Source organism: Chiloscyllium punctatum, chromosome 9 (genome assembly GCF_047496795.1).
Source record: "Chiloscyllium punctatum isolate Juve2018m chromosome 9, sChiPun1.3, whole genome shotgun sequence".
Lineage (NCBI taxonomy): Eukaryota > Metazoa > Chordata > Chondrichthyes > Orectolobiformes > Hemiscylliidae > Chiloscyllium > Chiloscyllium punctatum.
In genome coordinates, this window is record NC_092747.1 from 68,799,441 (window position 1) to 68,826,486 (window position 27,046).

General features: G+C 39.2%; 1 protein-coding gene across 3 annotated transcripts in view; it reads left to right on the forward strand.

The window, feature by feature from the left end:
* Positions 1-27,046, forward strand: part of tmem135 (transmembrane protein 135) — a 540,618-nt gene that overhangs the window by 234,623 nt on the left and 278,949 nt on the right. For 2 of the 3 annotated variants that reach the window (XM_072577755.1, XM_072577753.1), the window contains exon 5: positions 2,792-2,857. The exons of the other annotated variant lie outside the window; for it this stretch is intronic. In XM_072577755.1, coding sequence (XP_072433856.1) covers positions 2,792-2,857 — 66 coding nt within the window. The remainder of the gene's footprint in view (positions 1-2,791; positions 2,858-27,046) is intronic. 3 annotated transcript variants of the gene reach the window in all.

The window sequence follows — 27,046 nt, forward strand, 5'->3', positions numbered from 1 at the left end:
AATTGAAGTAACACTTCTTTGTTCCTGTACTTAAATCCTCTGGAGAAAAAGGCAATCTGATAGAGGGAATGTTTCTCTAATAGTTTTGTTAGTTAAGTTTGTTGGTTGAAGAGGAGAAGAATCATTTCAAGTTGCTTTAAAATACTTGTATGAGTTTTATGGAAAATATGCAGGGCTACTTGAAGGGAAGTTTTTGGAACTTTTAGAATCTGATTTATGTTTCAGCCATTGAATGACGTTGGAATTTTAAAATTTTTGTTAAGTGTGCACAAGAAAATGTTCTGATTCAGTACGTGGATGTATCTACTAGAGAATGGGCGAAACTTGACCTACTCTTGGGAAATAAGGCACAGCAAGTGACTGAGGTGTTAGTGACGAAGTACTTTGGGACCAGCGACCATAATTTTATTAGTTTTAAAATAGTGATGGAAAAAGATACAACAGATCTAAAAGTTGAAGTTCTAAATTGGAGAAAGGCCAATTTTGACGGTATTAGGCAAGAACGTTCAAAGGCTGATTGGGAGCAGATGTTCGCAGGTAAAGGGACGGCTGGAAAATGGGAAGCCTTCAGAAATAACATACTGTGAGTTCAGAGATAGTATATTCCTGTTAGGGTGAAAGGAAAGGCTGATAGAAATAAAGAATGCTGGATGAATACAGAAGTTGAGGTTTTGGTTAAGAAAAAGAAGGAAGCATATGTCAGGTATAGACAGGATAGATCGAGTGAATCCTTAGAAGATTATAAAGGCAGTAGGACTGTACTTAAGAGGGAAATCAGGAGGGCAAAAACAAGACATGAGATAGCTTTGGCAAATAGAGTTAAGGAGAATCCAAAGGGTTTTTACAAATACATTAAGGACAAAAGGGTAACTGGGGAGAGAATATGGCCCCTCAAAGATCAGCAAGGCAGCCTTTGTGTGGAGCCACAGAAGATGGGGAGATACTAAATGAATATTTTGCATCAATATTTATGTGGAAAAGGACATGGAAGATACAGAATGTAGGGAAATAGATGGTGACATCTTGAAAATGTCCATATTACAGAGGAGGAAGTGCTGGACATCTTGAAATCCATAAAAGTGGATAACACCCCAGGACCTAATCAGGTATACCCTAGAACTCTGTGGGAAGCTAGGGCAGTGATTGCTGGGCCTCTTGCTCAGATATTTGTATCATCGATGGTCACAGGAGAGGTGCCACAAGACTGGAGGTTGGCTAACGTGGTGTCACTGTTTAAGAAAGGTGGTAAGAACAAGCCAGGGAACTGTATACCAGTGAGCCTGACGTCGGTGGTGGGGAAGTTGTTGAAGGGAATCCTGAGGGGCGGATGTACATGTATTTGGAAAGGCTAGGACTGATTAGGGATAGTCAACATGGCTTGGTGCATGGGAAATCCTGTCTCACAAACTTGATTGAGTTTTTTGAAGAAGTAACAAAGAGGATTGAAGAGGACAGAGTGGTAGATGTGATCTATATGGACTTCACTAAGGCGTTCGACAAAGTTCCCCATGGGAGACTGATTAGCAAGGTTAGATCTCATGGAATACAGGGAGAACTCGCCATTTGGATACAGAACTGGCTCAAACGCGGTGGTGGAGGGTTACTTTTCAGACTGGAGGCCTGTGACCTGGAGTGCCACAAGGATCAGTGCTGGGTCCTTTACTTTTCATCATTTATATAAATGATTTGGATGTGAGTCTAAGAGGTATAGTTAGTAAGTTTGCAGCTGACAGCAAACTTGGAGGTGCAGTGGACAGTGAAGAAGATTACCTCAAATTACAACACGATGTTGATCAGATGGGCCAATGGGCTGAGAAGTGGCCGATGGAGTTCATTTCAGATAAATGCATGGTGCTGCTTTTTGGGAAAGCAAATCTTAGCAGGACATATACACTTAATGGTAAGGTCCTAGGGAGTGTTGCTGAACAAAGAGACCTTGGAGTGCAGGTTCATAGCTCCTTGAAAGTGGAGTCGCAGGTAGATAGGATAGTGAAGAAGGCGTTTGGTGTGCTTTCCTTTATTGGTCAGAGTATTGAGTACAGGAGTTGGGAGGTCATGTTGCGGCTGCACGGGACATTGGTTAGGCCACTGTTGGAATATTGTGTGCAATTCTAGTCTCCATCCTATCGGAAAGATGTTGTGAATGAAAGAGTTCAGAAAAGATTTACAGGGATGTTGCCAGGGTTGGAGGACTTGAGCTACAGGGACAGGTTGAACAGGCTGGGGCTGTTTTCCCTGGAGCGTCGGATGCTTAGTGGTGACCTTGTAGAGGTTTATAAAATCATGAGTGGCCTGGACAGGGTAAATAGACAAAGTCTTTTCCCTGGGGTCGGGAGTCCAGAAATAGATGGCATAGGTTTAGGGTGAGAGGGGAAAGATGAAAGAGACCTAAGGGGGAATGTTTTCACACAAGGGTTGTTGCCTATGTGGAATGAGCTGCCAGAGGAAGTGATGGAGGCTAGTACAATTGCAACATTTAAAAGGCATCTGGATGGGTATATGAATCGGAAGGGTTTGGAGGGATATGAGCCAGGTGCTGGCAGGTGGGACTAGATTGGGTTGGGATATCCGTTCAGCATGGATGAATTTGACCGAAGGGTCTGTTTCCGTGCTGTACATCTCTATGACTCTCTTTAAGGCTGACAGGTCTACAAATGAGAACTTCGCTTCTGAGATATTTGTTTCTGAGACTTACTCTAAGTACCAGTTTATGGGGGAGAAGAAAAAGTGCCATGTTCACTTTTAGAATGGTTCTCATTTTCTGTATTCTTAAAACTGTCTTTCTTTACAGGCAACTGAAAGCATATTTCGAATGGCAGTAACAAGGGGTCTTATCACACCAGTTAAACATGGCGAGGTAAGAATTTATCACTGTCTGTTTTTGTGTCATTTAAAATAATTCCAATTTACTATTCATCTACCAATGAACTTGCATTATTCACTGAGGTATATCGCCAAGTTGTCTCCAAAAAAGGAAAATGAGGCCTATGTTAATTCTGTTGTGGCTAGAAATGTGACAATTTGGGGTAAAACTTTAATTTTTAAGCTTTTGACATTCACCTAATCCTTTTCTGCTTGATTGGGTGGGTATTCACATTGAGGCCATCCTTAATAATGGAGAAGCCCAGCACATTAGTGCAAAAGACAAGGTTGAAGCATTTGTATGCATCTTCAGTCAAAAGTGCTGAATAGATAATCCAGCTCAACCACCTGTGGAGACCCCAGCATTACAGATGTCAGTCAATCAATATACTCCATGCGCTATCAAGAACTGGCTCAAGACACTGGATGCTGCTGAACCTAATGGCACTGACCACGTTCTGTCAATACTACTGAAAGTGTGATGCAGAAATAGCTGCAGCCCTGTTTCCATCCAATAACAAGACCAGAAATCTCTGTGAGAATTGTGAGATTTGTATGAATGTAATTTCCAGTATTGCAGTACTTTACCTGATCCAGTTGGTGCTGTTTTGGAACAGCATCTGCCTCTCAAGCCACTCCCTGCCTCCTGACTTGTGGTCTCTAACTATTTCTCACCACTGTCTGAGCTCTTCACAAGAGGACTCAGCACAGCCGAACCTGCCACTATTCCCTGAGAAGCCTTCCCCATTCACTTCTGTGGGATCCTTGCCAACCCTCCTCCCTTATCTTCTTCTCAACCTTTATTCCTCTCTACTTTCTTCTCTCTTCTCTCCCCATTCCTCTCCCTGTCTCTTTCCCTCCACCACCACCACCACCACAGACTAAGCAAAACCCAGCAGTTCTGTTGCAGTTCCCCACCAGCCATGATTCAGCACTGGAGAGCATTCCAGGGGGAAATCCCAGTAAGCCCAGCTGCAACCTGGTCTCCTTCCTATCGGAAAGATGTTGTGAACCTTGAAAGGGTTCAGAAAAGGTTTACAAGAATGTTGCCAGAGTTGGAGGATTTGAGCTATAGGGAGAGGTTGAATAGGCTAGGGCTGTTTTCCCCGGAGCATCGGAGGCTGAGTGGTGAACATAGAGCTTTATAAAATCATGAGGGGTATGGATAGGATAAATAGACAAAGTCTTTTCCCTGGTGTGTGGGAGTCCAGAACTAGAGGGCATAGTTTTAGGGTGAGAGGGGAAAGATATAAAAGAGACCTAAGGGGCAACTTTTTCATGCAGAGGATGGTGTGTGTATGGAATGAGCTACCAGAGGAAGTGATGGAGGCTAGTACAATTGCAATATTTAAAAGGCATCTGGATGGGTATATGAATAGGAAGGGTTTGGAGGGATATGGGCCAGCTGGCAGATGGGACTAGATTGGGTTGGGATATCTCCTCGGTATGGACGAGTTGGACCGAAGGGTCTGTTTCCATGCTGTACATCTCTATGATTCTAAATGAGATATCTAGAGTCCAGAGACAGTATATGCCTGTTAGGGTGAAAGGAAAGGCTTGTAGGTGTAGGGAATGCTAACTACAGAAATGAGGGGTTTGGTTAAGAAAAAGAAGGAAGCATATATCAGGTATAGACAGGAGAGATGGAGTGAATACTTGAAGGTAAAAATGGGACATGAGATAGCTTTGGAAAATAGCGTTAAGAAGAATCCAAAGGGTTTCTTACAAATACATTGAGGACAAAAAGGTAACTAGGGAGAGAATAGGGCCCCTCAAAGATCAGCAAGGCAGCCTTTGTGTGGAGCAGCAGGAGATGGGGGAGATACTAAATGAGCATTTTGCATCAGTGTTTCCCGTGGAGAAGGACATGGAAGATATAGAATGTATTGAAATAAATGGTGACATGTTGAACAATATTACAGAGGAGGAAGTGCTGGATGTCTTGAAACGCATAAAAGTGGATAAATCCCCAGGACCTGATCAGGCGTACCCTAGAATTCTATGGGAAGCTAGGGAAGTGATTACTGGGTCCCTTGCTGAGATATCTGTATCATCGATAATCACAGGTGAGGTGCTGGAAGACTGAAGGTTGGCTAACCTGATGCCACTGTTTAAGAAAGGTGGTAAGGACAAGCCAGGAAAGCATGACGCCGGTGGTGGACAGGATGTACATGTATTTGGAAAGGCAAGGACTGATTAGTGATAGTCAATATGGCTAAATGCGTGGGAAATCATGTCTCGCAAATGTGATTTGAGTTTTTGAAGAAGTAACAAAGAAGATTGATGAGGGCAGAGCAATAGATGGATTCAGTAAGGCGTTCGACAAGACTGCCCGTGGGAGACTGGTTAGCAAGATGAGATCTTGTGAAATACAGAGAGACCTAGGCATTTGGATACAAAACTGGCTAAAGGTAGAAGACAGAGGGTGGTGGTGCAGGGTTGTTTTTCAGACTGGAGGCCTGTGATCAGTGGAGTGCCACAAGGATTGGTGCTTGGTCCACTACTTTTCGTCATTTATACAAATGAATTGTATGTGAGCGTAAGAGGTATAGTTAGTAAGTTTTCAGATGACACAAAAATTGGAGGTGTAGTGGACAGCGAAGAGGGTTACCTCAGATTACAACAGGATCTTGATCAGATCGGCCAGTGGGCTGAGGAGTGGCAGATGGAGTTTAATTTAGATAAATGTGAGGTGCTGCATTTTGGGAAAGCAAATCTTAGCAGGACTTATACACTTCATGGTAAGCTCCTGGGGAGTGTTGCTGCATGTCGAGACCTTGGAGTGCAGGTTCATAGCTCCTTGAAAGTGGAGTCGCAAGTGGAGGCCGTTTGGTATGCTTTCCTTTATTGGTCAGAGTATTGAGTACAGCTGTTGGGAGGTCATGTTGCTGCTGTACATGACATTGGTTATGCCACTCTTGGAGTATTGTGTGCAATTCTGCTCTCCTTCCTATCTGAAGGATGCTGTGAAACTTGAAAGGGTTCAGAAAAGATTTACAAGGATGTTGCCAGGGTTGGAGGATTTGAGCTACAGGGAGAGGAGGTTGAGTAGGCTGGGGTTGGCATAAAATCATCCGGATGGGTATATGAATAGGATAAATAGGCAAGGTCTTTTCCCTGAGGTGGGGGAGTCCTGAACTAGATGGCATAGGTTTAGCGTGAGAGTGGAAAGATATAAATGTGACATATGGGGCAAATTTTTCTCACAGAGGGTGGTATGTCTATGGAATGAGCTGCCAGAGGAAGTGGTGGAGGCTGTTTCAATTGCAACATTTAAAAGGCATCTGGATGGGTATATGAATAGGAGGGGTTTGGAGGGAGATGGGCCGGTTGCTGGCAAGTGGGACGAGATTGGGTTGGGATATCTGATCGGCATGGACGAGTTGGACCGAAGGGTCTGCTTCCGTGCTGCACATCTCTACGAATCTACAACCTCCACTTAAGAGGCGGGGGTAAACAAAAGTCAAAGTGCCCTAGCTGCCAAGAAACCTATGTCCTCTGACCACTGATTCAAATGGCTACCAGAGGCACTGGTTATTAGAAGGGCTGTTGTTAAACCCAAAAAGATGCCTTTGGACAGTAACCAGGAATAAATAACTACTTCAGATGGCTTAGAGCCCAGTGAATAAAAGCCCTGAGCAGCGATACTGATCCTGAGCAATGGTCCCACAGCTCCACTCTGAAGGTCTGTGATTGGAAGTACTATCAGTAGAATGCTGCAATTTTCATTTATGTTTTGAAACTTTGGTAAGTGAGATAACTGTTAACCTATGTAGGAATTAGGCATTTAAAATGCTTTATTTCAATTTTGTGATTGCAGGTATATTGTTTTAAACATTTTCTGCTTGCAAGACTGTATGGAATTTAAGCGAAAGTGAAGGCTGCAGATACTAGAGATAAGAGTCCAGAATGTGTTGCTGAAAAAGCACAGCATTGATCCTGATGGTGGGCTTTTGCCCAAAACGTCGATTGTCCCGTTCCTTGGATGCTGCCTGACCTGCTGTGCTTTTCCAGCACCACACTCTTGACTGTATGGAACTTAACTTCAATTTTAAGGTTGATTCCAATAGAATCAACACTTTGCATAAATTTTTTAACTTTTTAATGTTGAGTTCTAGATGGCAACTCTGACTTTAAGTTTGGACTTTCATATTGATATTCATTCACATCCACATTACTGATTCTATTATTACTTAGCAATATTTTAAAAAGCCATCTCTAGTACTTACTGTAGCACTGTAGTTCTCTAGACGCATCATGTCTTGAAAAGTTAACTCTGTTTTTTTCTCCATAGATGTTGCATGACCTGCTAAGTTTCTTTCATACTGTTCTGCTTTTACTTAACTTTGCCAGCTTCTGCAATATTTTGCTTTTATCTCTCGTACTTTGATTTCTTTTATAACATTCCTTGAAAATAGTTTTCATGTTATGTTTCCAATCGAGTGGGACCTACCCTGTTACCATTGTTTGTTTTATGGTGGCTACTAGTACTTCAGATTTAAAATCTAGGTTAGAGTGGTTTACAAATGATTCATTATGTTTGAGTATTCCTACACAGAATATGATAAATCCATGGAAGATTAAGTAAGTCTCCAAACAGACTTTGATTTAATATTTTTTCAATTGAATATGTTTTTTTGCACTTAAAATATTTCAGTCACATACTTTCCACTTATGATGGTATCAGTCAGAGCTTTAAATATTACCTGTAGCTCTATCTATAAAGAGCGACTGCAAAATGTGGCAGAAAGAGCATTTGGAGACATTATGCTTAAGTACATTGCTTAATAAATTGTTTAAACGATTGAAATGGAAAATTATAATGCTTATATTCAGTTTTCTGTTAAAGTTGTTTTATTTATTCATGGGATGTGGGCTTCCAGCAAGTTGTGGTGAGTTGTTGTCTTGACCGCTGCAGTCCATTTGGTGTAGGTATATCCACAAGGGAGCAAAGTTGCAGGACTTTGACCTCTCAAACCTGAAGGAGCGGTGATATATTGCCAATTAAGGATGATGGGTGACTTAAAGGGGAACCTGAGGTGGTGGTGATGATCCCCTGTATCTGTTACCATTGTCCTTCCAGAAGCTCGTGATCACTGGTTTGGAAGGTGCTGACTAAGCCGACTTGATGAGTTGTTGCGTTACATCTCGTAGATGGTACACACTGCTGTCACTTTATACTTCAATTGTGGGAAACAAGCTGCTTTGTTCTGGATGGTGTCAAGCTTCTTGAGTGTAGTTAGAGCTATACTCTAGGCAACAGGGGAATATTCCATCACCATTCTGAATTGTCCCTTGTATATGATGGACAGGCTTTGGGGAGTCGAGGTGAGTTACTCATTGCAGGATTCATAGTCTCTGACCTATTCTTGCATGTTTTTGCTGCATTTGGTCATGAACTGCTTCAGTATCTGAGGAGTTGTGAATGGTGTTGAACATTGAGCAGTCACCATTGAAAACCACACTTCTGACCTTTTGATGGTGAATTGGTTCTTTGATGCCGCATCTGTTCAAATGTTGTTGTCTTGATGTTGAGAGCAGTCACTCTATCCCTCCCTCTTGAGTTCAGCTCATTTGTTCATTGTTAAACTAAGGCTGCAACATGGTCAGGGGCTGAGTGGTCCCCTTCCATCACTTTCCTGATGATTGAGAGTAGACCAATGGGGTGGTAATTGGCAGGGCCGTTCTACATTTTGTGCACAGGCCATACCTGGAAAATGTTCCTCTTGTAAGTTGATGTCAGTATTGTCACTGTCCTGGAAAAGCTTTGCTCAAGGTGTGGCTTCTTCTGGCCTGTAAATCTTCAGTAGTACTATTGTTGAAATATTGTCAGGGTCCATCGTGCCTTCAGCTGTTTTTTGATATCTTGCAATATTGACTGAAGACTATGATGCTGGAGATTTCTGGTGAAAGCTGAGATAGGTCATTTAATTCACACTTCTGGCTGCAGAGTGTTGCAAATGCTTCAGACTCAGCTTTTGCACTGATATGCAGGGCTCCCCTATAATTGAGGGTTAGGTTATTTGTGGAACCACATCCTCCAAAGAGTTTTTAATTGTCCACCATAATTCACAAAATGGCAGGATCGAAGAGTGTTGGTCTGATATGTTGGTTGTTGAATTACTTACTTACTAATGCTATTTGGTATTTGAGCACTTGGTTGTGGTCTCACCAGGCTTTATGTATGCTTGTTGTTGCTCCTGACATGCCCTCCTGCACTCTTCAGTGTACCAGGGCTGATTTCTCAGTTGGATGTAATGGTTGTGTAGGGGGAAGTACTGTGCCATGAGGTTTAAGATTTCATACAATTCTGCTGTAGGTTGTCTGCAGTGCCTTACGGATGCAGAGCCTTGCGTTTGCGAGATTGACTGAGAGGTTGAAATTATGTTGCTTGACAGCTATTGCTGTTTTCTCAGGATTGGACCCTGGATTCTGTATGTACTTCACCACTTTTAGCATGATTTAACTGGAAAGCATGCACTGACAATTGTGTCCCACTATTCTATAAGCAGTCCCTGAAATGTCTAAATGTACAGTATCCTGAAGAGATCACTAAAACACTGACTGACTAAAACTCAGTGCAAAAGCAATTCACACCAGGTTTTATCAGTGTTTGAGAAAGTAAGTCTATTTTTTGTAACACGCTTAACTTCAACATAGCAGTGAAAAGAAAGAATTTTTAATCTATGCAATTTTATCAAGACCCCTTAAAGCACCCTCCGAGTACACACAGTCATGATTAAGGCAGCAAAAGAAAAATGGTTTAACACATATACTATGGGTAGAACTTTATTGTCTCGCACTCTTCAGTTTTAACAATGATGAAATGCTGTTTGTAGGGTGATGGTTGATCAGTTCATTTTCTCTCAAGCTTCATTTTTCTGTCCTTCTCCCACAGGGAGACCGAGAAAGGGAGAGATGGGTGCTTTATGGCTGCAGACTCTGGATGTTCTACTTCTTTGTCACTCTTGCCACATAGGTTGAGTCTACAGAGTGTTAAAAAGTTGTATCAGAGGGCTTATATCAGGTTGAATTTCTTAGACTTGAAAACTTCTTGGTGCTGGGGGTTCCATCTTGAATACTCCCTTTTAGTACTTCAAGAAGCAACATCAAAGCGTGCAGTTTAACAATATATGCAGATTTTCAGGTTACAAAGGTTTTTCTGAGTTTCCAGTTACTGCAGTCCAACTTCCATTTCAGTTTCTTGTTCCAAACATGAAAATTATGGTATCTCTTATTTTGTAGGGAAGGGATTGTTTAGGAAGATCAATCTGAACCTATCATATTGTTCTCTGGCTCAAGTAAATGACTCCATAATATTTAAGCATCAACTTACGAGTGAAGACGGTCAACACAAACTTTTTTTTTGGCATAATCTGACAATAAGTGCTAAAATATACTGCAAACAATAAAGACAGGTTCTTAATTCTATTTTAATTAATCATTGAACCATAGAAAAGTGAGTGCTTTCTAAGCCGTAATTCACACTGTTGTCTATCTACAGACTGTCCATTGTAATCCCACTTATCAATTTTTGGTCCATAGCTTTTGAAGGTTACAGTGTTTCAAGTGCACATCTAGGTTCCTTTAAAATGTCTAAGTGTTTCTGCCTAAACTACTAAACTGGGCAGAGGATTCCAGGTACTCACCACCCTTTTGGGAAAGAAAACTTTCCTCATGTCTTGTCTTCGCCTTCTTCCAATCAATATTTTAATTGATGCAAATTATCATCTAGCATAACTATATTTTGATCTGGATTTATTAGAGTGAAATGTGAGCCTTAATTTGGTGAAGCAGAGTAATGCCATTATCTGTCTTATCCAGCCAAAACGTTGGGTATTTTAATAGTTTTCGGTTGCAGAAATACTCGACTAAGTTAAACAATGCATTCTTAAGTGTAAAGCATCTTTATTCCTCTCCTTTTGATCGTTAGTAATACACTTGAAACTACTTGCAGTCACATTTAAGTTTAGTACAGGAAATGGCACCAGATTTGCTACTCCCAGCTTTGTAATATAATTGTTAATAATTTATAATACCTACCAATTTTAAAAAAAGACAGTGATGCACATTGAAAGTTTATGTGGTATTTTGATAATCTGCATTTAGTATATGCACTCAACAGATTAGATAAGAATAGAGTTTTTTAAAAAATAGACTAGCTATCAGTTAAGTTGTGTTTTGTGACTCTTCATTGATTTGGAGGTGCTGGTGTTGAACTGGGGTGTACAAAGTTAAAAATCTCAACATCCAGTTATAGTCCAACAGGTTTATTTGGAAGCACTAGCTTTCAAAGCACTGCTTTTTCATCAGGTGGTTTTGTCCACAACTTTTAACTTCATTCCGTTGATGGGGTAAACATTATGATGTTTATTTGTGCTTGATAATGCAAAAGAGAAATGTGCTAAAGGATCATCTAATATGCTCTTTCTATGAGCTTGATCTACATTTCATTATGTTATATACTTGAGTAATGTCTCACTAAAATTAGCCTTAGTTTTTAGCCACTGTTATTAGAATGATCATTTTTCATTGATAGTTACTTGTAGCATTCGTAATTAAATTATTTAAAGAATTATGTTATGGGAACAGTATAATTCTTTTGATCAGGAAAGCAAAATGTAAAAATCTAAATTAATTTGAGACATCCTATATATTCTATGTGAGTATAGAATAAGTTAGAGCTTTTAAGACATAGGAGTGGAAGTAAGGCCATTCGGCCCATCGAGTTCACCATAAAAGCAACCATTAAGTTCTTCCATGAAGGTATCAGTTTATGGATTATGCAGTGAACTTGTTGCAAACATAGTCTCACTATTTAACTCAATTTAACCACAGTCATTCTGGTTGGATTTCACCATCTGTCATGAATTTACCGTCATCAGTGAATGAATGTTGTGAGCCATTTACTGTTACCTACAAACCTTTCATGAGGTTTTTCCCTTGAACTTGCTGTGATTGGAAAGCTATTTTGGCACACCGCCTTCTAGAAGAGAACTGAAACGTGTGAACATGACAAACAACTGTTCACAAAAGTAAAATAGAGCAGGTGCTGTAAATCTGATGTGAAAACGTGGTGAATACTCTGTAAGCTTGGTAACATCTGGAATAAGTGCTGCAAAGTCTGCTGAGTATTTTCAAGCAGCAATGTATTTTGTTGATCTGCATAAAGAATTCTTTCTTTGCAGCACAGAGTCTGAAGTATAAATTATAGGCAAGATTTTGGATGCTTTGGCTAATGAATGATTCAAAAGCATACTTGTTTTCAATTAAGGATGGCTGTCAGGTGTTGAAACTTGAGGGGTGGTCAGTAGACATCTGCCATCGCTAGAGATGGTGCAACATGTAAATGCAGGTAAGGGAAAAGGGACAGAAAGAATGTCTCCATTTTGACGTCCCCCCTCAGCACTGTTAGCATATATAAAATAAAAATGGTCAGTATTGCAAGTGCAGGCAGTTTAGCTGGCCACAGCTGCAGCCGCAAACAGTGGGACCTCAAAGTGACCCTGACAGGGGTCTCTTCTGTCTGTCATCGGGAGACCATCACCTTCAGGCATCTACCATACTCCTGATGATTCATGTTGGCTGTGACGCCAACTGGACCCTATAGAACCCTAATTAATGGCTTTAATAGCCTCTTGATTGACCTAACAAACTACTTTCTGGATTAGTGGTGCTGGAAGAGCACAGCAGTTCAGGCAGCATCCAAGTAGCTTCCAAGTAGCCTAACAAACTGCTTTGCCTGTCCACCTCTGTTCCCATCCTACAAGTTAGAAAAATAATACTATGCCAAATTATGTACAGAAAATGGCGTAGAGAGGGAGAAAAGCCAAAGAAAATGTTCAATTTTAATTTAATATGTTCAATAATAAACAAAGTCTGAGGGAATGAGATTTGACAATTGTGGAAGTTAAAATTTACTGATACTGGAATGAATGTACCTTAACTTGTTTTTTTACCTACCTATGGGTATTTATAGAATCATTGAGATGTACAGCACGGAATCAGACCACATGGCCCATTTCTTTCCAAACCCTTCCTTATTCATATACCCATCCAGATGTCTTTTAAATGTTGCAATTGTACCAGCCTCCACCACTTTCTCTGGTAGCTCATTCCGTTCATGTGCCACCCTCTGAGTGAAAGAGTTGCCCCTTAGGTCTCTTTTATATCTTTCCCTTCTCACCCTAAACCTATGCCACCTAGTTCTGATCTCCCCCCATCTCAGAGAAAAGACTTTGTCTATTTATCCTATCTATGTCCCTCATGATTTTATAAACCTCTACAACCTCAGCCTCTGACGCTCAAGGGAAAACAGCCCCAGCATATTCAACCTCTCCCTATAGCTCAAATCCTCCAGCCCTGGCAACATCCTTGTAAATCTTTTCTGAACTCTTTCAAGTTTCACAACATCTTTCCGATAGGAAGGAGATCAGAATTGCATGCTGTGTTCCTAACCAATGTCCTGTACAGCCGCAACATGACCTCCCAACTCCTGTACTCAATACTCTGACCAATAAAGGAAAGCATACCAAACACCTCCTTCACTATCCTATCTACCTGCGACTCCACTTTCAAGCAGCTATGAACCTTCACTCCAAGGTCTCTTTGTTCAGCAACACTTCCTAGGACCTTACCGTTAAGTGTGTAAGTCCTGCTAAGATTTGCTTTCCCAAAATGCAGCACCTCATATTTATCTTAATTAAACTCCATCTGCCACTCCTCAACCCATTGGCCCATCTGATCAAGTTCCCATTGTAATCTGAGGTAACCACCTTCGCTGTCCACTACACCTCCAAATTTGGTGTCATGAGCAAACTTACTAGCTGTACCTCTTGCGCTCACATCCAAATCACTTACATGAATGATGAAAAGTAGTGGACCCAGCACCGATCCTTGTGGCACTCCACTGGTCACGGGCCTCCAGTCTGAAAAATAACCCTCCACCACCACCACCACCACCGTCTTCTATCTTTGAGCCAGTTCTGTATCCAAATGGCGAGTCCTCCCTGTATTCCATGAGATCTAACCTTGCTCATTAGTCTCCCATGGAGAACCTTGTCAAACATCTTACTGAATCCATATAGGTCACATCTACCTCTCTGCCCTCATCAATCCTCTTTGTTACTTCTAAAAAACTCAATCAAGTTTGTGAGACATGATTTCCCACGCTTAAAGCTATGTTGACTATCCCTAATCAGTCCTTGCCTTTCCAAATACATGTATATCCTGTCCCTCAGAATTCCCTCCAACAACTTGCCCACCACCGACATCAGGCTCATTGGTCTATAGTTCCCTGGCTTGGCCTTACCACTTTTCTTAAACAGTGACACCACGTTAGCCAACCTCTAGTCTTCCGGCACCTCACCTGTGACTATCGATGATACAAATATCTCGGCAAGAGGCCCAGCAATCACTTCTCTAGCTTCCCAAAGAATTCTAGGGTACACCTGATTAGGTCCTGGGGATTTATCCACTTTTATGCATTTCAAGACATCCAGCACTTCCTCCTCTATAATATGGCCATTTGCAAGATGTCACCATCTATTTCTATACATTCTATTTTTCCATATCCTTTTCTACAGTAACAAATCACACAACGCCAGGTTATAGACCAACTGATTTAGTTGGAAGCACTAGCTCCTTCATCAGGTGGTTGTGGAGAGCACATTTGTAAGACACAGAATTTATAGCAAAAGTTTACAGTGTGATGTAATTGAAATTATACATTGAAAAATACCTTGATTGTTTGTTAAGTCTCTCATCTGTTAGAATGACCATGATCGTTTCACTTCTTTCATATGTAAATCACAAAACTTTTTAAAAATATGTTACGTTCTCAGGTTAACTGTAACAATTGGTGTCAGCGCAGATAAGATGTTGAGGTGTTAACCTCCTGTGTTCCCTGTCTGTGCCATAATGTTTAAACTGATTCTAATCTAAAAAGTGAGGCAACAGTGTTTTGCATGAATCCATAAATACTGGTTTAGTATCTGCCCTGTCTCCTGTGGCTCCAGACAAAGGCTGCTTTGCTGATCTTTGAGGGGCCCTATTCTTTCCCTAGTTACCTGTTTGTCCTTAATGTATTTGTAAAAAACCTTTTGAATTCTCCTTAACTTTATTTGCCAAAGCTATCTTGTGTCCCCTTTTTACCCTCCTGATTTCTCTCTTATGTATACTCCTATCGACTTTATACTCTTCTAAGGATTCACTAGATCTATCCTGTCTACACCTGACATATGCTTCCTTCTTTTTCTTAACCAAACCCACAATTTCTTTAGTCATCCAGCATTCCCTATACCTACCAGCCTTTCCTTTCACCCTAATAGGAATATACTTTCTCTGGACGCTCGTTATCTCATTTCTGAAGGCCTCCCATTTTCCAGTCGTCCCTTTACCTGTGAACATCTGCACCCAATCAGCTTTGTCATCGAAGTACAGTACAGCAACTTCACACAAATTTCATGCTGACTCTATTCTTGAATTTCTGATGTAGTAAGGCATCCGAAACACAGGGCCAACTCAGAACAACAGTTTCCTGATTTCTAGGTTTAACTGCATCTACAGTCACCAAGTTGCGCACCAATTTCATTTTAATTACTTCAAAATATGTCTTATTGTTTGAGACCTTTTTTTCCCCTCTGGTTTTAGTCCTAGAAGTAACCTGTTACTATTAATATGTTTTCATTAATTCTGGTAATTGAAGTACAAAATGTAAATGATCAGAGTCTTTGTTAGAGAAAATTTATCACTGCCCTTTAATTTTGCCATTGTCTTTGGATGGCTGTAATTGCTATTATAATGGCCTCATCATACTGCTGTGTGTTTTGTGTGTAATTGAGATAGTGGACTTTGGATTTATTTCAACAGCCAGCAGTGAGTCACACCAGTGTCTCAGTTTGTAACTATAAATGGAATTAGGTTACTCATTTCTGTTCTACAATGTAGATTAACTTAATACAATCAGGAACATTAGTCAATTATTGCCAATATGATCTTGTAAAGGTCATCCACTGGGAGAGTGGTACACAGATTGTTTGAAACTTCTGTATTGTTTCATTGAGATGGTTAAGTGACATCTTTGTCACGACCACATAGTAGGTATGTTCTCCAAGTGGTTCATGAACTTAACAATTTTACAAGCTTCTCCATAGTCTTTTTTTTAGTTTGAGTGATTTAATGTAAAGCTAAACAGCAGCATAGCTTTATATGTGGAAAAGTGTTATAACCAATGTGTTAAGAGTGCATTGTCACTCTAATTCGAGTACTCCATGGCTTGCAACATAAGACAACAATATTTTACCCAATCCTGATATAATCAACTATATTAAACTTAAAATGAAAAGACCCTACAGCCAGGTTTATTTAACAAACACAAAAATATTGATATATTAACCCATTCAATGAAAATGCAAAAATTGATTTTAGTAACTGTAGTTTGTAACATGAAAATATAAATATTGACTCCTCTAAATAACCCAAAATGCATGTATGTGTACGTACACCTACTCTGTTGCTCTTTCTCATTTCACTTAAAGAGAAAATAAAACTGATTTCTCTTTCAAAAGATTCACTTAAAAATAAAGTCAATGATGGGTATTCTTAAAATTAAATTGTGGAATGTTTCTAAATCTGTTGATCTTGTGTTCTTGCATATATGGTCAAGTCATTTAATACACGTTTTCCTGGAGTCTTTGAAGATACAGCTTGCTCAGGAAATATTTTAGTCATACGTTCCATTGCAATTGCAGAAAAACAGACGAGTGTCACCCTGATCTCAGAATAGAGGTGTTTCAGGAATAGGGTTAGAAGCTAAGCAGTGTGTTCTGCAGTGGATTTTGCTCAACTGAAACAATCCAAATACAAACTCCAAGTCTACAAACACTGTTCAAACAGAGAGATATAAAACATTAAGCAGTTTGGTGTTTTACCTGAAATGAATTGAAGTAAATAAGATCTGCAATTATTTAGAAACCTATGGTTTCAAATGCTTTGTTTCTTTTAAAATAAAAGATTCCAAAATGTATTTTTATTGACATTTTTTAAAAAAATCTCGGCATTTGCACAATACTTTGAACTCAAGTTCACCAATATTATTAAATATGAAAAGTCTTAATTAACACAAGTTATCAGGTTAGATAATTATAAAGCTTTTTCTTTATTGTATTTAAGTGAGAAAAATAAAATTAGCTAAACTATAGTTGCAAATATATAAAGTAAGGGTAAAAGTTAAATATAAAAACAAAAATAAGATCAGTCTCTAATACCATTGTGGGTTTGGCTACTGGAAGATTTTGTTTTTGAGGTGAAAAGGTTGAAAATTTGAAGTTTGAGTCAGCTATCATGATTTTCATAGTTGCTACAGAAGAACTGGGCAGATGTGATTGTAGGAGTGAGTGAAGGCTCCTTTGTTTTGTTTTCATATCATTTCAGTTTGTGGCTTTACCGGCTTGATTTAGTACAGCAATCCTGGATATCCCCGTGGTGTTCTTTTAAGATGCATTAAAATGGCTATTGTCGGGCAGTTTTATCACAATCCAGCAAAATGATCTTAATTCTTCATATTCCACAAATCAAAGTTAGTTTGTTGATATGTCTTGTGCTGTTTCTGTTCTCTCGTTTTTTTGAACCTATCAACTCTTTTGGATCTTCACACATTTTGACAGTAGAATGTATGATGGACCGGACCAAACCCTCATATTATGTTAAGAAGATAGCTTAGATCCCAACTTTATCCTGTTTTAAAGCAAGTACCAGGCATTGTGTTTTGGATGCAAATCAATTGGTCAAATTATCTGTTTTGAAACAAAGCACACTGTGGTTAAAATACAACAAAAGGAAGAAGGAATTGGAAAAATTAACTCATTGGAAAACTTAACAGAGTAATGGATTATTTAACTACTAAGCAGTAACTGTTCCAATATACTAGCATTCCAGAAACAAACCCTTAGCAAAGGCAATTTCAGTAAAATAAATTATCTTGCAGGTAATTCTCCAGTCCAAGAAGAAAAAAAACATGCAAAAACTGAGTAGGGGTAGGTAGGTAGGTAACAGGGAGAGATGTACTGCTACTTCTAAACATAGCTTGAAGATCCTAGCAACTGCAACCGAACATGAAGAGTCCTGGTTCTGGGGGAGCTCGATCCCACCCATTCAGGCTGCTTCTATTGTTCCAGCTAAAAAAAACCCAAGGCTGCTCAAGCTGTTTACTTTGTTAGATTCAAATAGACAGCTTATCACTTCTGTTTCAAAACCTCTCTTTAAAAAAAACAATTAAAACCATAGTTTTTTCACAAATGTCAGTCTTGGAATTTGAGAATTATTTAAAGACCTTGAGTAATTGTCTCTTAAGCGAACACAGTTTGATTGTTTTTTGCTGCTGTTGTACATGTACAAGAGAACTTATTTGGCTTCTGAGGGTCATTAAAGAAGGATGAACGTTTTTCACAGAAAACATAATGCAGATTTATGATACCTCACATAATGTTTAAATTAGCTCTTTTAATTTGTATATTTGGAGAAAATTCAGTCTGTTAACTTTCAAGAATAAAAGTGCTTCTTAATTTAATTTATCTCTTGTCTTCTCTAAAATGAGTACCATTTCCTTAATGCTGTGCAAACAAATTGGTCTTTTTCTGTGCCTAGATCTAATTATTTGTCAAAGGAGCCATACATCATACACTGTAGAGTTCAACTTCTTTAAGTCTAACAGAACTTTTTTTTTATTTGGAACATTGGAGGTAGAGTGGGTAGAGGGCAATTGGTAGTGGATGCAGTGACATTGAGTTAGAATTCAACAGTGATCTTCTAATGCATATTTCTTTAGAATATTGATTAATCACACCTTTCAATGCAGTATTTTGTAGATTTCTATTATTATGTCAAATTTATCTTGTCATAATGTCTGGAAGACTCAGTGCACAATAAGATGGTTAATGTGCAGAGTAAGAGCAAGTTTGTTCTTTGGTATAATGTTTTGCTGCAGATCCAGTGAAGGATTGCATGAGTGCCCGATTACAAAGCAGTACAATGAGATTTTTGGAAAAATTGGGCTACTGGTAGCTGTACACCCTGTACACATCCTTGTGTGACTTCATGATCTGAGTTAAATTTGGAGGCTGGGACATTGTGTGTAGACTTAATGTTCCATCAAATAAGAAAGCAAATACATTATAGAATGAGTCATACCTGTGCCCTTAGCAAATTAACAATGGTTGGAACACATGTTTTCTTAGCCTGACGTTGTTATCATTAAAAAGTAAGAAATGGTAAAGGGAAAAAGTACTAACAAACTGTTTAGAGACAAAAGGCACTGTCAATAGTTTCTAAATATTGAAAGGAAATAATTATGGAGAATTGGTACCATTGTATTTCTAATATATCAAGTTAGACCCTTTTAATAATAAAATGGTATGCTCTGGACTTGTGGCATTAATTTTCCATTGTGTACAGCAATTAGAATATATCTTTGGATTAATGAACTGCAAAGTAGCTCCATAGAATGAATAATTAATATCTCTAATAAAAATTGATTAATTTTCTTCCATACTTAAAACGAAACTTAGATTAAACACTTTTTCCAGTTGTCTACAGTACCAAAATACCTGATTTTAATCACTTAAGTCAAGAAAGCAGCATGTAGAATTCATAACTTAGCTGCATGAAGAATAGATCCAGAACAAACAGCTCATGAATATATTTGGTCGCATATTGTATTATAATGTCTTGTGCTTCTCAACCCAAAATCCTCCAAAAATAATCTTGATTGCCATTTGTCTGTTGAGAATATGAAAGTGATCTGACACTTACAATTGAAAGCATCAGAAATCGAGGGTTTCTTGAAGTAATCCATTGGTTCTTGTTTGCAGGCAGTGTCTCCAGAGCTGGTGCCCCACTAGCTCGGAATACTGGTGAGTCTGCCAAATAGCCATTTGAAAGACTGTAAAGTTATGTGGTTGCATAATACAAGGGGAATTTAAATTAGTGTGAAAATGTACCCAAAGGCAATTGCAAGATTAACTAAATTAGGGCGTAGATGATCTTGTTAATGTAGGATTTGCACTAGTAGATTTAAAACCATTGTCATTATGTTTATTGGTGTGTTATCTATCTGCTGCTTGTTTGTATATGCTCACTGGTTTCCCTTACTCGCTCTTTCCAAGGTGTGCTTCCTCTCTTCCCTACCTCTCAGCGCCAGAGACCCGGGTTCAATTCCCGCCTCGGGCGACTGTGTGGAGTTTGCACATTCTCCCCGTGTCTGCGTGGGTTTCCTCCGGGTGCTCCGGTTTTCTCCCACAGTCCAAAAATGTGCAGGTCAGGTGAAATGGCCATGCTAAATTGTCCGTAGTGTTAGGTAAGGGGTAAATGTAGGGTTATGGGTGGGTTGGGCATCGGCGGGTCGGTGTGGACTTGTTGGGCCGAAGGGCCTGTTTCCACACTGTAAAGTAATCTAATCTAATCTACATCCATTAGTACCTCCCATCCTGCTCGGTGTGTGTGAAATTGCTTATAACTAGTAACAGTGAAGTTCAGCTACAAGTCCTGATGATGTCTAACATTTAGTTGCTACCTGATCTAAAATGCTGGCATATTTATATCTTCGTTTTGAAGATGATATGTTGCACTATTTCCATGTACAGTTCCATGTACAAGTCTTCAGAATTGTATTTAATTTTGGACTAATTTACAAGTATTCTTTAGCTGTCAAAGTACCACAGTCTACTGAAATACAATGGAATTTATATTGATTTATTTTCACTTATCCTGTTTTCCTAATCAGCCTGATCAGAGATGTTATAACACTTCTCTGGAGTAGATGGAATGTGAATCCAGACCTCCTGGTTCAGGGATAGGAACGCTACCACTACGCCACAAGAGGGGACTCCAGTTTTCTTCAGATGATAGAATTTGCTTACTTTCCTAACCGATCTGTTCAGAGATGTTATCTTACACCTCTGCAGCAGGTGGGACTTGAACCTGGGTTCAGGGGTAGGGACACGACCTTTGAATGTAAATTAAATCATTCACTGCAAGTAGCATTTTTATAAAATATTTAATTGTTGGAACATTCACCATTTTTCTTTTCCAGCTTTATTTCAAAGGATGTTGAGGGGTGTTAAGAAGTGAAAATACAAGTAGATTGGGGATCAGTAAATTTGGACTACCCTAGCATCTGAGGGATGGTTGCATTACTCTGTTGCATCAACTGCTAATTTGATAGTAAGTCTGTTCTTTGTCACGTCTGACCCAGACTGTTCACATCTCTCTCAGATTTTTGACATCATGTAGCATTTCAACAGGTTGAACCTTGTACTGTATACATATGATTGACTAAATTCCAGTATGTGGTTGATTTGTTATGGAACAAATAGTTTGGGAAATCACTTTGGCTAATGTGCCATCATGCAGTATTTATTGTCTTCTAATGCAGGCACAATAGTGGAACATTTAACGACATTAGGTAAAGAAAGTAGTTTTTTGGCTAAATTCTTAGCACTGGTTAGTACACATTAAATAGTCCATCCTTTGGATTGAATTATGTGATCTAAAAATCACTATATTTACATCAATCACTGGCTGTCTCGCATTTGTTTAGAGACTAGACAAATCACTTGAAGACTTTAACTATCTGAATTCTTTCCTCTGCCTCCTCCAATTACTTTGTCATTTCTATTTTCACCCTTTAAAATGCACAATTAAAACTGCAGTTACATGGTTATTGTTTTGTCATTGAATATTGGCACACAAATTTATAGTAAAATTTAAGTAAATTTGAATTGAAGACTCGGAAGATCAGTATGATTAGTAAGAAGTCTTCTATAACTCTGGGTTAGTAACAATTAAACGCAGGATTAGATTAGAACCTGAGTTTGTTATACCTGCGTAAGTGATGAATATTGTCTCAATGCTGTGAGTTAGTATAATGTGATGGATAGGAATATAGTTTACAAGGAAGCATGCAAAAATCACATTTAATGGGCATGTAGAACCACAGTGTTTGATGTGAAATACATTGTTTTTTAGTATATTGTTAATCATGTCCTTTGAGGACAAGAAAGTAACTTGCCAAGTCTTATTTGATGGAAGGGAGCAGAATAAAATGAAAATTGGAAACAGCATTTAAATCATTTTGTTATTGTGGTCTTTCAAATTAGGGAAATATAAATGAGCACAATTTTTTTTTTTGTTTTCACTTTTTCCTGCATTGTTTTTCTCATGTTGATGCTTTATACTTGAAATGAGGTGAATTAAATAAGGTTGGAATAAATTCTACTCATCCAAGTAGTATTGGAACCAGATGTGTTACTAGGCTTTACCCATCATTTCCTTATCTCTGTGAAAGTCAGTACAATCTGCAATTTGTGTGCTCTTGTCTCAGCAATGTTATGGACCTGAAAGAGTTGTGTCAAAAAACAATAAAGAAAGTAATCTTTTCGATGAACATAAGAAGTGACTCTAAGCTTGCCTTTTATAAATTTGTGAAGTTATTGTAAAGCATTTGTAGTGTTCCCTGTAGCCACCCAGTTTTATTAATACAGGTATAAAGAGGTTAAGTTTTTAAGTAACATTGTTTCATTTTTCTGGAGTCTGTGTATTTGTCTTGGCTAGTTGGTTTTCCTTTTAATTATGTCAACTGCACCATTTTGTATGTTGGCTGAAAGGGAAGGGCAGAGAATAATGTTTTTATTCAAGTTTTTCAATTGTGAGAAATGTTGAATAAAGCGGAGTAAGATGTCCTATTATTGATTGATTTAAATATATTTCTATCAAGCAAGTAATGAGTTCTTCCCAGCAATATTGAACTATTAGAGTTATGATTTAAAAGTCCACTTTGAACAACTTTCTCATTGTAATGTCATGATGTCTTCTGGGCAAGAAATTGCATATTCAGCTGTTCTTTATTATTCTCTATTTTCTGTTTGTCATGGTGCAACTGTACTGTCATTTACAACACTTGATAAAATGTGTTAATTAGAAATTCAGTTGTGCCAAGTTATGCACAGGCATAATAATGTCAAATTGTGTTTATTGGAGTTGGTATTAATTCACGCTGCACGTGTTGCTGATTTTAGTGTGGGCTAGATTCCATGATATTGACAGCAATGTTAAACAAACTGCACTTGCTCAAGAATGTTTTGTGCGGCTGATTATTTGCAGCTCTTATCTCTAGTTGAAGGTTATCCTTGATAGTTACTGAAATCCATACAGGCCTTCGATGGCCTCACATGGTGAGGTGTGCACTAAGCCATATGATACTTGAAATATTTAATACATATTCAATGAGAAACAGAAGAACAGCATCTCTTGCAACATACTGCCTGAGAGGCTGTTGAGGATAGTTTCATTTGAGTTTCAAAGGATAAGCACTGAAAAGGAAAAATATTTGTAGGGTTTCTGGGAGAGGATGTGGTATTGTGACTAACTCAACTGTCTCTGCAAGAGCGATTCTTCTTTTGAAATTTCCATCCTTCACTGTTGCTGGTTTAAAAATCATACAACACCAGGTGACAGTCTTTTGCTATACATTCTGTGTCTTACAATCTTATACTTCACAACCACCTGATGAAGGAGCAGCGCTCTGAAAGCTAGTGCTTCCAAATAAACTTGTTGGACTATAACCTGGTGTTATATGATTTTTTAACTTTGTACACCTCAGTCTAACACCAGCATCTCCAAACCATGACTCATGCTGGGGTATGACTTCAAGAAATTTCTCCAATACCTATCTCATGGAAATAGTAATTCTTGATGTTGATCTGAGTGAATTCAATCTATTGCAAATAAAATTTGATATAATATGCTTGAATTTCTTTGATAACTTTTGAAATTCTTGCAATATCTGTGACTGCTGTAGGTGGCACTTTAATAGCTATTTTCAATGTTAAAAGTTGGACACTTCCTTTTCTTGGCCTCTTGATTCTGTTTTGCGTTTAGCCTATCATTTTAGGATTGTATAATCTGGTCACTGTGTTCTGATAAATCAGGAAAAGGTTTCTATCTGTAGTTTGTTTTACTCAGTAACTAGAATTTTTAACGATGAAGTGGTTTCCATAAATGTGACTTTGGGCCCTCTTGCAGAACATTTAAGGCTTACATTTGCAGCCTGTTCAGAGTTAAGTTACATGAAGATCAATGCTGATGATCATTGTTGGCAATTTCAATGGAGATTTCATAAAATTGGAAACTATATCAAGGAAACTTGGGTGTGGTTTTGAAAACTTGCAAGTCATTAATATCAAAATTTTCTATCTTAAAAACTAGAAATTAACATGACTGAATAGGTATGCTATTTTTAGGAACTAGCTTTCAGGAAATTTTATTCCACAAAGTTCATAAACTTGATTTTGCTAGTTGTAATAGCTATGAAATAGAGTCCTAGAGATGTACAGCACGGCCACAGACCCTTCGGTTCAAATTGTCCATGCTGACCAGATATCCCAACCTAATCTAGTCCCGTTTGCCAGCACTTGGCCCATATCCCTCCAAACCCTTTTTATTCATATACCCATCCAGATGCCTTTTTAATGTTGCAATTGTACCAGCCTCCACCACTTCCTCTGGCAGCTCGTTCCATACACGCAAAACCCTCTGCGTGAAACAGTTGCCCCTTAGATCCCTTTTATATCTTGCCCCCCTCAATATAAAACTATGCCCTCTTGTTCTGGACTTCCTCGACCCCAGGGAAGAGACTTTGTCTATTTATCCTATCCATGCCCCTCATGATTTTATAAACATCTATAAGGTCACCCCTCAGCCTTTGAATAGGCTGGGGCTGTTTTCCCTGGAGTGTCAACCTCTCCCTATAGCTCAAATCCTCCAACCCTGGCAACACCCTTGTAAATCTTTTCTGAACCCTTTCAAGTTTCACAACATCCTTCTGCTAGGAAGGAGACCAGAATTGCTTGCTGTATTCCAAAAGTGGCCTAACCAGTGTCATATACAGCCGCAACATGACCTTCCAACTCCTGTACTCAATACTCTGACCAATAAAGGAAAGCATACCAAATGCCACCTTCACTATCCTATCTACTTGTGCACTCTACTTTCAAGGAGCTATGAACCTGTACTCCAAGGCCTTTTTGTTCAGCAACACTCCCTAGGACCTTACCATTAAGTGTATAAGTCCTGCTAAGATTTGCTTTCCCAAAATGCAGCATCTCGCATTTATCTAAATTTAACTCCATCTGCCACTCCTCAGTCCATTGGCATATCTGATCAAAATCCTATTCTAATTTGAGGTAATCTTCTTTGCTGTGCACTACACCTCCAATTTTGATGTAATGTGCAAAGTTACTAACTAGACCACTTATAGTCCGATCCAAATCATTTACATAAATGATGAAATGTAGTGGACCCAGCACCGATCCTGGTGGCATTTCACTGGCCACAGGCCTCCAGTCTAAAAAACAACCCCCCTCCTCCACCCTCTGTCTTCTACCTTTGAGCCAGTTCTGTATCCAAATGGCTAGTTCTCCCTGTATTCCATGAGATCTATCCTTGTTAACCAGTCTCCCATGGGGAGGCATTGTCGAACAACTAGATCACATCCACCGCTCTGCCCTGATCAATTCTCTTTGTTTTTCAAAAAAACTCAATCAAGTTTGTGAGATGTGATTTCCCACGCACAAAGCCATGTTGACTCTCCCTAATCAGTCCTTGTCTTTCTTAATACATGTAAATCCTGTCCCTCAGGATTCCTTCCAACAATTTGCCCACCACTGACGCCAGGCTCACTAGTCTATAGTTCCCTGGCATGTCCTTACCACCTTTCTTAAATAATGGTACCACTTTAGTCAGCCACCAGTCTTCCGGCACTTCACCTGTGACTATTGATGATACAAATATCTCAGCAAGGGGCCCAGCAATCACATCTCTAGCTACCCACAGAGTTCTCTGGTACACCTGATCAGGTCCTGGGGATTTACCTACCTTGATGCGTTTCAAGACATCCAGCACTTTCTGTTCTAATATGGGCATTTTTCAAGATCACACCATCTAGTCCCCTACATTCTCCACAGTAAACACTGATGCAAAATACTCGTTTAGTATCTCCCCATCTCCTGCAGCTCCACACAATGGCCGCCTTGCTGATCTTTGAGGGGCCATATTCTCTCCCCAGTTAGCCTTTTGTCCTTAAGTGTATTTGTAAAAACCCTTTGGATTCTCCTTAATTCTATTTGCCAAAGCTGTCTCGCGTCCTGTTTTTGCCCTCCTGATTTCTGTCTTAAGTAGAGTCCTACTGCCTTTATAATCTTCTAAGGATTCACTCAATCTATCCTGACTATACCTGACATATGCTTCCTTCTTTCTCTTAACCGAAACCTCAATTTCTGCATTCATCCAGCGTTCTTTATGTCTACCAGCCTTTCCTTTCACCCTAACAGGAATATAGTTTCTCTGGACTCTCGTTATCTCATTTCTAAAGGCTTCATATTTTCCAGTTGTCCCTTTTACCTGTGAATCATCTTTTGAAAGTTCTTGACTAATACCATCAAAATTAGCCTTCCTTCAATTTACCATTTCAACTATTAGATCTGGTTTATCCTTTTCCATCATTATTTTAAAACAAAAAGAATTATGGTCACTGGCCCCAAAGTCCTTCCCCACTGACACCTCAGTCACCTGCCCTGCCTTATTTTCCAAGAATAGGTCAAGTTTTGCACCTTCTCTAGTAGCTACATCCACATACTGACTCAGAAAATTTTCTTGCACACCCTTAACAAATTCCTCTCCACCCAAACCCTTAACACTATGGCAGTGCCAGTCTATGTTTGGAAAGTTTAAAATCCCGTACCCTATTATTCTTAAAGATAACTGAAATCTCCTTAGAAATTTGTTTCTCCATTTCCCGCTGACTATTAGGGGTCTATAATACAATCCCAATAAGGTTATCATCCCTTTCTTATTTCTCAGTTCCACCCAAATAATTTCCCTGATGTATTTCTGGGAATATCCTCCCTCAGTACAGCTGTAATACTATCCTTTATCAAAAACGCCACTCCCCCTCCGCTCTTGCTTCCCTTTCTTTCCTTCCTGTAGCATTTGTATCCTGGAACATTTAAGCTGCCAGTCCTGTCCATCTCTGAGCCACATTTCTGTAATTGCTATGGTATCCCAGTCCCATGTTCCTGACCATGTCCTGAGTTCATCTGCCTTCCATGTTAGGCCTCTTACATTGAAATAA